The sequence below is a fragment of the Mytilus edulis genome, chromosome 12, assembly GCF_963676685.1.
Source record: "Mytilus edulis chromosome 12, xbMytEdul2.2, whole genome shotgun sequence".
Taxonomy (NCBI): domain Eukaryota; kingdom Metazoa; phylum Mollusca; class Bivalvia; order Mytilida; family Mytilidae; genus Mytilus; species Mytilus edulis.
Genome location: NC_092355.1, coordinates 4,334,724 through 4,345,742, shown reverse-complemented (window position 1 = coordinate 4,345,742; position 11,019 = coordinate 4,334,724). Strand labels below are relative to the sequence as shown.

The 11,019-nt window shown below is 33.6% G+C and overlaps 1 protein-coding gene across 1 annotated transcript; it reads right to left on the bottom strand.

Moving 5' to 3' along the window:
• Nucleotides 1-2,623: 2,623 nt before the first annotated feature.
• Nucleotides 2,624-8,881, bottom strand: LOC139499506 (uncharacterized). Its single transcript, XM_071288214.1, has 3 exons — nt 8,277-8,881; nt 4,072-4,233; nt 2,624-3,074 (listed from the first exon to the last, which is right to left on the bottom strand). The coding sequence occupies exons 1-3, from the start codon at nt 8,473-8,475 to the stop codon at nt 2,905-2,907; spliced, it is 531 nt and encodes a 176-aa protein (XP_071144315.1). The 5' UTR covers nt 8,476-8,881; the 3' UTR covers nt 2,624-2,904.
• Nucleotides 8,882-11,019: the final 2,138 nt, after the last annotated feature.

The window sequence follows — 11,019 nt, the reverse complement described above, 5'->3', positions numbered from 1 at the left end:
AATTATAAAGGCACAGAACCAGGACATAGGAGCACAGAACCAGGACCGTTTTTCTTATCACCAGCACAGCGTCAGGACAATTCCGTTTAACGAACTTGCACGACTTTTGCAATATATTATTGTTGTAATATACTTTGCATGGTACTTATGACGCATCAGAGAAAAATTAAGCAACAAAACAGTCGTTTTATTGCCGTTCTGATACAATGTAAACAAACCCACCAGCACAGAATCAGAACCCACCAGCACCTGACAGGACCAAATCACCAGCACAGAACGTTCTCTCGCAGGACAACCATACCCACCGTGAATCTCTCGGTTAGCCGAGTGTCGGTCGTGTTGACATGATTTGGTTAAGGTATCCAAATTTTGTCATGGCTTACTTGTATATAAAATTTATACATATATTGATAGTTTGTTAAAATGCGTCGTTTAAAAAAAACCATAATTACACAATGTACCAAATGACTAATAAAACCTTTCTAACCAATTAAATAGGTTAAATCGGAGAACCTTACATGAAAAATCTTACTTTATAGTTGGCATCAAAAGATATCATACTTATGTATAATACAATTGAGATAGGTCTTTGGCTTATCTCGTTTGTGCAGCCATACAAACAAACTTGTTTTACCTAAAAGTAAAGTCCGAAAGCTGGTAAATGATTTATGTCAGGGATGTATATATAGTAAACGAGCGATAAAGACCGGGTTCTTTCATCCTTGAATCCTATGAGAAATAACCCAATCAATACCTCAGAATGGCGTTCTTCTAATACAAGTGAGTTTTAAACCACCAATTCGTATTCAAATAGAACAATTTGTCGTATCTGATCATGTTTGTGTATACATAAAAACAACCATTGTATTTTTGATAAATTTCGCGATAGGCAGTACGTACGTAGCCGTTGTCATAAACATTTCTTGTGGTAATTAAGCTATGTCTGTTTTATTTCTTATGGTGGTGCCTTTTCTATTTGACGTTGAGTTTTGGGACGGGGAAAGGAGAGGGATGCGTCATTCGAACGAAAAATCAAATAAATCCTAAAATCAAACCACCTAGGCGTATGCGAGAGAAAAACACACACACATACGGATATGAAACAAAGACCCACCACTTAACACGCCAGACTGTTTAATTCCATTATTACGCTAAAATCATTCATGTTCTATGTAATTTCTTTTGTAGTAAAATACGCATACGTTTTCTGCTCACCCCCAGAAAATGGCTAAGAACAAACATAGGGGCTGCGTCATTCGAAGGAAAAATCAAATAAATCCTAAAATCAAATCAACAAGGCGGGAGAGAGAAAAAAGAACACGCACACATACTGATATGAAAAATTGACCAAACACTAAACACGCCAGACAGTTTAAAGCCATTTTTACGCTAAAATCATTCATGTTTTTGTGTATTCTCTTTTGTAGTTAAATACGCATACGTTTTCTGCTTACCCCGGAAAATGGCTAAAAACACACATAGTTACGATTAATTTAACAATACTAATAATAATTTCATTAATTTCTATAGACATTCCGATAATAAACAAAATATAATGTGCGGTTAAAGTTTACTACACTACAACCAAAAAACAAATCCAACAGTAAAGCATCTAGAAGGCAATATTCTGCAACAATGGACAGTCACAATCTATACAATGTGTCAAGCTCATAATCCTCCCGAGCCTATAATGTGGATAAAGTAAGAAGGAACAATCAAAGTTTATTTGTGTACTGAAATATTTTTGTATTGGATTTTATAGCTATGACAAAAGAAAACTACGACTTCAGTTATTTGACTCTGTCTGAATGAAACAAAGAGGAAGTGCCAATTTTCCTAAATCTATTTCAGTGACGGGCATTTTTTTTTCAAAATGTCATTCAATCTTTACTTGAATTCATATAGTATTAAAGTATAACAGCCTGATATGTGCATTTCGGGGTTTTAACAATATGATGGCTTATTTCTAAACAGATCGCCAAATTGTAATTGTCGATTTTTTTATTGTGAAATTATATTTGCCAAACATTTACTTCTGTCGGTAAAAGTACAAAGCTGATAAGCTTATTAACTCCAAAAAGCGGTGGGCAACATCTAAAAATAGTCAAGCTTTGTGTTCTTAAACCATTATTTGCTAAATGGAATTATTAGTGAAATGTCTTTTTCAAATAACCTTTTGTGAATATTTTAGCATCTGCTTGGTATATCCAATTGTTTAATGCTAGTTTGGTTATTATGAGATATGAGGCATGCTGTGATGAAGTTGTAATACTTAACAAGTCTTGCCGTTGTTTTTTTGGATGGAATTACGTACGTTTTTGTTTACCTTTATTTTATATATAATATATAGGACGAAGTTGTTACTTTATCAAATCACTCCTTTATATTAGGAAACCAACTCATTTAGAATTCATTTTTATTTCAATACATAGGGTTTCTAATGTAACCATTTCATTTCTTCTTTCTACTTGCCACTTCTTTGAATTTGAGTTTGTGGTTTTAGTCAAAAAGTAAACGGATGGCCAAGTTTAAAAAAAAAATTACACATGCATTTTTTGTACTGTACTTGTACACCTTGCTTGATTTAGCCATTCAGGTGGCTTTTGCTTTTGGTTTAACAAAAATAGCTTTCGGTTTTCCTTTTACTCTTTTTCATTGTTTTAATCATACGTCTAATGTTGACGCTTCAATTTTCTATTCGGTATTCGATAAGATATATTTAACATATGATCTGTTTTTTACAATGACAAGCATACACACTTAAAACTGATAAAAAATGAAAAGAATTATATATTATAAAAATTACAAAACAAAACAACAAAATGGTTAAAGTTAAAAGATTCTTTCTGTGATTATCATAAAGATAACGTGTGAACAGAAAGTTCTTCGTTCTTGTTGTCTTCCTCAATTTCTCACCCATCTCCAAGCTAGGAAGAATACCATTCCAGAGAACACCCCTCCTATTCCACCTACGATACATAACCCGAAGGAGTAGTGCAAATTAGACGAATCTATCGTAAAAAAACCACTTGACAGTGTGGCGAAGACAATGACTCCGATCAAAGCAAATACTCCTGTAAGAAAGAAAAAATGGGTTTTTTTTAATTAATTTGGCTCGTTTAATTTTCATAAAATATGACAAAGTATTTACTATGACACTTTGACAAAAATATAAAATATTCAAAAATTTGAACCAACGGTTTTATCAAAAAAATTACACTGATTATAGAGCAGTTTGAAAACACTTATTTTGATCATTGAGAGGCTTAATATTCCCTTAACATCACAACGTAGTTAAAACGTTTAGCTGATTTTACAGAGTTATCTTCCTGTAGAGTTAGGTACCAAGGTTAAATCTGACACATCCGTTAGGTGCATATCCAAAGTCAGGTGCCTTCAATACAGTGATTGTGGTTGGTGTGCCGATCCAACCCATGGGTCTGCAATACAGTGGTTGCCGTTCGTTCATGTTTGTCAAATCTTTATTTCGTTAATTGATTTTGTTATAAGTAAGGCCGTTGGTTTTCTCGTTTGAACTGTTTTAACTTGTTCATGTCTACTATGTTTTTTTTCATTATGAAAGGTGGCCTATAATTGTTTACTACCCTTACATTTTACTCTCGTGGATTTTTGTCTAATTATAAACCAAAACGCATCTCATTTTTAACAGAACGAACTTAAGGTTTTCAGCTTTCTTTTTTTTTATAATTTAGAGAGTGACTGAATGTATGCACAAGAAGATGTGGTGTGATTGCAAAAGAGACAACTCTCCACAAGAAACCATTATGACACAGCAAATAACAACTATAGGGCAATGTACGGCCTTCACCAATGAGCAAAACCCATACCGCATAGTCAGCTATAAAATGCCCCGATATGACAATGTAAAACTATTCAAACGAGAAAACTAACGGCCTAATTTACGTTCTAAAAATTAACGAAAAACAAATATGTAACAGATAAGCAAACAAAAAACACTGAATTATTTGCATATTTGTTGTAGTTTGTATTTCCGAAGTTTCAAACACCAAAAAATAATTAAATACAATTTCATAATATATAGTTTTTTACCTGCCATCAAGTTGAGCAATCCTGTAAGAACAAATAACATGCCTTGTTCCGTCAATATGAACATCTTGAGGAAAGCACAAGCCACAGCTGCTAGGAAGGCTCCAAGGGCAAGACATTCCAGAACTTCTGTGGCTATGATGTGAGAGTTGTGTATTGTTTGATCTGCAATTATACATTATAATGATAAATTCTAGACATTTGATCCGTCTTGTCATCTTTATACTCACAGAGTATAGGTAAGGGAGCAGCCATTTACCTTAAAAGTTTTTTTTCGGATTTTCTTTTCGCGCGAAGGATATAGGTACTAACCAAGCGGGCGTGAGCGATTTTGATCTTACACGGTAACGAAAATCTTTGTTTTGTTTACATAATATCAATGTGTACTTAAATCTAAACATAATTGCTGTTTTAAGAAATGATTTGGTCGTAGGTTGATGATTAAAGATGTCTCATTATTTTCCCAAAACAAAAGGGACTACTAAAACATCGTAAAAGCATGTGCAAATACTTTCAAAGAAGTTGGCCCTCGTCTCATCCGATATAATTCTATATTCATTGCAACTCTTTTTCTGATAGAAGGTCAATGTGTGTGTGTAATAAGTACAGCTGTTTCAATAATTGGCATTGAAATCTTTCATACATATGTTATTTTTCGATATTTTATCCCTAAAGAAGCGTTGTGTACGGTGTTTAGCTGACCACATAAATCCTTATGTACGGTGCATAGTTAAGTTGTTGTACACCGTACACAAAAACTTTATGTTCATACTCGTGTATTACCCAAAAGTTTTAAGGAATGAGTAATCACAGGTAGTTTTATGATTGGTAACTAATACGTTTGCCCTGTATTAGGTTTCTTTCAGATAAAACATGTAAATGTCTCAAGAACTGTATCGAAATTGAAAGTTGGTGTTGACATTCACAACTATTTGCGCATGTACAAGTTATTTTTTCTTATTAGAATATCAAAGTTGTTTTATGAATAGGAAAAAATCGATGCGCAAATTATTTGGGAGCAGGAATTTCAAATGTTGAGAAATATACAAACAAAGATTTTCGTTACAGTGGAAGGTCAAAATCGATCATGCCCGTTTGGTAAGTACCTATATCCGGTGTACTGATGATACACGGTGACATACGCAGTTTTCTTAATTGGTAATGTTTTAGAAAGAGTTTTACTATATGCCGGGTTGCAATGTAGTGACAGTCAATCATATTTCAGTTATGATTTCAGTTCCGACCTTACAGTGTGTTCAAGAGAACTATTGTCATGTATTGAAAAGAGTCGTACAACGCACGATGGATTCAAGATAGTTGCCGTCTTTTTTTTTTAAGAGACTTGTCTTCTATATTCAGGACACAGTTGCGATTTGTCACATTGTAAAATAAACATGAACACTGCATTAAACAGAGTTGTTGGATTTTTACATCGATCGCATGCTATCTGGAAATAAATACATAATAATGACACGGGTTATGTTCTTCTCATATATGTTATGATGGTATGATACTAGTGGAAGGATTGTACCTGATGTTCATATGATGAAATCATAATCTTTCAGTCAGTTTATTTGAAGTCTGGAGCTGGCATGTCAGTTAACTGCTAGTAGTCTGTTGTTATTTATGTATTATTGACATTTTGTTTATTTTCTTTGGTTACATTTTCTGACATCAGACTCGGACTTCTCTTGAACTGAAATGTGCGTATTGTTATGCGTTTACTTTTCTACATTGGCTAGAGGTATAGGGGGAGGGTTGAGATCTCATAAATATGTTTAACCCCGCCGCATTTTTGCGTCTGTCCCAAGTCAGGAGCTTCAGGCCTTTGTTAGTCTTGTATTATTTTGATTTTCAGTTTCTTGTGTACAATTTGGAAATTAGTATGGCGTTCATTATCACTGAACTAGTATATATTTGCTTAGAGCCAGCTGACCTCCGGGTGCGGGAATTTCACGCTACTTTGAAGACCTGTTGGTGACCTTCCGCTGTTATTTTTTCTATGGTCGGGTTGTTGTCTCTTTGACACATTCCCGATTTCTATTCTTAATTTTATTGTGGTATGTTCTGCATTTAGACTTTAAATAAAGTTGACGTTAGTATGTATGTATCTTTGACTTTTTCCATTTCCATTCTCAATTGTATACATAATTGCGATAGAAAACATTATAATGAGTCGACGCCTTACCAAAAACAATATAATTTTTGACAACACGCTGTTTATAGATCGTGTCTTTTTAAAATATCTAACAGCAAAATATTTGTTATTTCTTCAGTTTCAGGGTTGAATAACAGCTGTAATGGTAGTTCCATTTTTTTTCTCTAGTTTCTTAAAGCAACCTTGTCTCCGGACACCAGTTTTAAATAAAGACGGCGATTCATCTTCTATTTTTGTGTGCATGTTTTGAAAAGGGGAGGCGTTTGAACTTTTCTATGCTACTTTTCTTAAAAAATAAAGTGTCTATGAAAATACCGTGTTCATTTCCATTGAAACTTACAAAACAATGTATTCACTTTTTATTCCTGGTTTCAAATACGATAATCATTATAGTTCTTTTATTTTATAGAAAAATCCAAAACCTTTATTAAATTTCTCTCATGAAAAATCCAAGCGCCAAACATGAAGAGAAATTGTTGGTGCCTTGATACAGCAATGGAATACAAAAACAATGAAAACAACAAAATTAGCTCTCTTCTGTATAAAACCGCTTTGTTAATTCTAATTACAGTAAAGATAAGGTGTTATCTATAAACCAAAACGAAAATGATGCATGGACCCCTACCCTTTTAATGGTGTGTATATCAAACTCATTATAGATACCAGGGTTGAAATTCCGTAGTTGCGCCAGACGCGTTTCGTTTACCAAAGACTCGTCAGTGACGCTCGAATTAAAAAAGTTAAAAAGGTCAAATTAAGTATGAAATTGAAGAGCATTGTGGACCAAAAATTCCTAAACGTTTTGCCAAATACTGCTAATGTAGTCTATTCCTGAGGTAAAAAAGCCTAAAATATATAAAAAATTCACAGTTTTATAAACAGTTAATTTATAATTATGTCCATACGTATTCGATGATTATTCATGTCAACACAGAAGTACTGACTACTGGGCTGTTGATACCCTCGGGGAATAAAAAAAACAATCCACTAGCAGTGGCATCGACCCAGCGGTTGTAAATAAACTTGTCCAACGTCTTAAAGTTAAGCAGCTCGTACGCGTACAGTCCGACCGTATGAGTATATTTTGAAAAAGTACGCATACAGTATAGACCGTACGTGTACGGTCCAAATACTCAGATGGTCTGGAACGTAACACCCTACCATCCCTTTAATCTCCTCGGGGTTTAAGGTTAGAATTTAAAAACGTTCAATTAATAACTAAACGTGTGAACACAGTGCTTTGACCACTATACATATGTAGCTAGGCCCACTTTTATAGATACAAGAGTTTTTTTAATTTATTTTTTATCATATAAAGGAGAAAAAATCCCCCCTTGTCCGCCTTTAAACATATTCCAGTTGACAAGGATAAAAATAAATCTTATTTTTAGTTTAAGTGCACAGTCCATTATACGTTTTGAAGTCGGTCACAAGTCACATTCTTCAATGACCATGAAATACAAAGTATTTAAATATGTTAAAGTTACGGTATCAAATTACCTTTTTTAACAGTTATACCTCGTCAATCTGTAATTACGTGTTCTTAACAGATTGCAAATTGTGTAACTATTTCAAAAGAAGTTCAAAAAAACCTCTAACATCTGTCTCATCTGAGACTTATGGAAACTTTTTCTAAATGTGAATGTACCGCATTTGCAAATTTACTTAGTATTGTATTTAACAAACTCGACAAGAAAAGAGAGACAATTTACAATGTCACTTGTTGAAAGCTGAAAAAGGAAAGTTGACTTTGCCTCTGTTTAAAATGTGTTGAATTTTAATACTTATTTGAATATTACGAGTGGCAGATCCAGGGGGTGGGGTCATGGGGGTTGGAGCCCCTTTTTTTTGGACGATCAATGCATTTGAATGGGGACATGTGTTCTTTTTTTTTCCTTGGTTGGGACCCCCTCCCCCCTTTTTAAAATGGCTTGATCTTGTCCTAGAACATAACGTAAACTTCATCTGGTCAAAATTTGATTCACGTAACTACTGTACAGAAAAGGTTTGTTTTTTTTAAATGTAAAAATGAAATTGATAATACATGTACCTGCAATGTTAAAGCATCTTTCTACTCCATCTATTGGAACACACGATTTCCATAGTCCAAAATGTTCGACGCCGACTGGAGTCTGTTCTTTATACCAATATGTGGTTGAAAATCCAATAATATGAAAAATCAACGATACAGCACTTATAATGCTACCTCCGATCACCATAGGTGGAATTCCTGCTAAAGATTCCGGCATTATTTATTTGTTTTAATTTTTCACGTCGATATTATTTCTAGTTGTGTCTCAAACTCACAAGTACACTGACAATGTCTTTAAAATGTTCCAGTGATTTTCCGAAAATATGACGATCTTCACCTTTAAAAGAGGTGCCCATACAGGAGATATATTTTACAGATCTTAACAGTCCGGTATTTGTTATAACATGTAAACAATTTTTAAATTCTTTAATTAAGGTCCATGTTATAGAATATAAAACAGAGAGTGTCATTCAACATTAGTTTTACACTAGCTCACTCCATTCATAGTTTCGAATATGCACCTGTCCACAACAATGTTTATAAATATCTCAAGTGTCTTTGACAATCACGGGATTTTTCAAAATAGTTAATACCGATTCTTACTGTTTCGAAAAGGAAAGTTCAGTGTAGAGTATTTAAAATAAAGTAAAATTTGCTTCGGTTTAAAAGGTGTTGAATTAAACTGACTCTTATTATATGTCTGTTGAAAAAATATAATATAAAGATATATAGACAATAACTGTTTAGTGTCTTTAAATATCAGCTGTATTTGTACGAGGCTAGGAAACAAGGTGTATGCGAGCTTTTAGCGAGCTACTACACCTGTTTCGAGCCGAGTACAAATACAGCTGATATTTAAAGACACTAAACAGTTATTGTCTTTATCCTGCAATTAATTCTGTAAATTGTTTGTGTTTTGAAAAACACAAAAACTTGCATATTTAGCATTTATTTTCGATTTGTAATCCCTTGAGGCCCGCGTAGTAATATCAAAATCACACATTACGCTGAAGATGGATTCGCAAAAAAAGAATCTCGAATGGTCAATAATAATACATCGCTCAAGGTGAATAAATATCTATTTTAACATAACAACTAATTTCAACAGTAAACATTAAAAACAAAACATTGTCCAATTTGAAACAGAAGTGTGCGAGTTGTCCTACGCTTCAGACTTGACTTTCACTAAACATGCATGCTGAAATTGACATGGCTGATTTTGTAACACAATCATACACATTCAAGTTTTGAAATCGACAATTGTCATCGTCATTGGAATGCAAGTGGAATACACATTCTGAGGTCACACAGGTTCAAACAATACTCAGTCCGGCAGTGGGCGGAGCTTTAAAGCGATATCTGTATAGTATACAGATACAGCATAGCGATATCTGTAGGGCTGTATCTGTATAGTAGGACACCCAATTGCAGGATAAATATATATATATACATTTGTTTATTACATTTCTGAACGGTTACCAATCTATCAAAGTTTAATCATTAATTTGAGATGTTTCGTAATAATAGAAAATTTATGTGTCTTTAATTTTGGAAACAAAATAAAATTTGAAGTACAAATATATTAAAACAGACATAATTTTCAGATCTGTACTTGGTGTCTTTTTGTTGTTGGGATATACAAATACCCGGCCACGTCCACTCTGTGTAGTATTTCTGTTAGTATCCATCTGATGTGTTAAGCCTTTTTCAACTTATTTATATACAAATGTAGTTCGTTCTTCTATTGGACTGTTACACGGTCACCACTGTCCCAGGTTACGGGGAGGGTTGAGATCCCGCTAACATATTTTAACCCGTCATATTTTGTTTGTTGATGTGCCTGTCCCAAGTCAGAATTCTGTAATTCAGTGGTTGTTGTTTGTTGGTGTGTGACTTTTGACGTCAAGCAACCAAACATCAATACTTGGCCTCATTTTAATGGTGTAGTGACTACTTGAAAAATAAGTTAGGATTTTTAGTAATTTTAATTTCTCTCTTATTATAAGTAATTATAAGCATAACTATATATTTGGTATGTGCGTACCTGGCAGGGATTGGAAAACAAGGTTAAGTTTTGGTGTTCAAGTCCATATCTTAGATACTATAATCTATAGGTCTACTGTATTTTGTGTATGGAAGAATTGTCAGGTGTACAGGTATCATCTGACCTTAACCTCATTGTAATGGTTCAATTGTTATTGTTACGTATGTATGTGTTGGTCAGTTTTCATATACATGTACATTAGGCAATAGGTCTGCTATATTTGGTGTAAGGAATAATTGTCAGGTGTACATTTTCATCTGACTTTGACATCATTCTCATGGTTGAAATGTTTAAAGTGTTTGCGTTTTGTTGTTTTAAAAATACTATAAGCAATAGCTATATATATATACATATAGGTTAACTATATTTGGGGTATGGAATGATTGTAAGGTGAATATGTCGGTCTTGCAGGGTTAATCTGACCTTGGCCTCGTTTTTCTTGTTTCATTGATCAATGTTAAGTTTTCGTGGTTAAGTTTGTTTTTTAAATATGCAAAAGGTCAACAATATTTCAAGCATATTTTGTGCAAGGAATGATAGTAGGGTGTAAATGTATTTCAAATTTGGTTTATCTGACCTTGGCCTCATTTATTAGATCATGTAAAGTGTATTTGATACTGTAGTTGTAGTAAAGAGATACAATCAGATGTGATATGAGTGCCAATGTGACAACTCTCCATCCAAGTCATAATTTGTAAATATAAACCATTATATGTC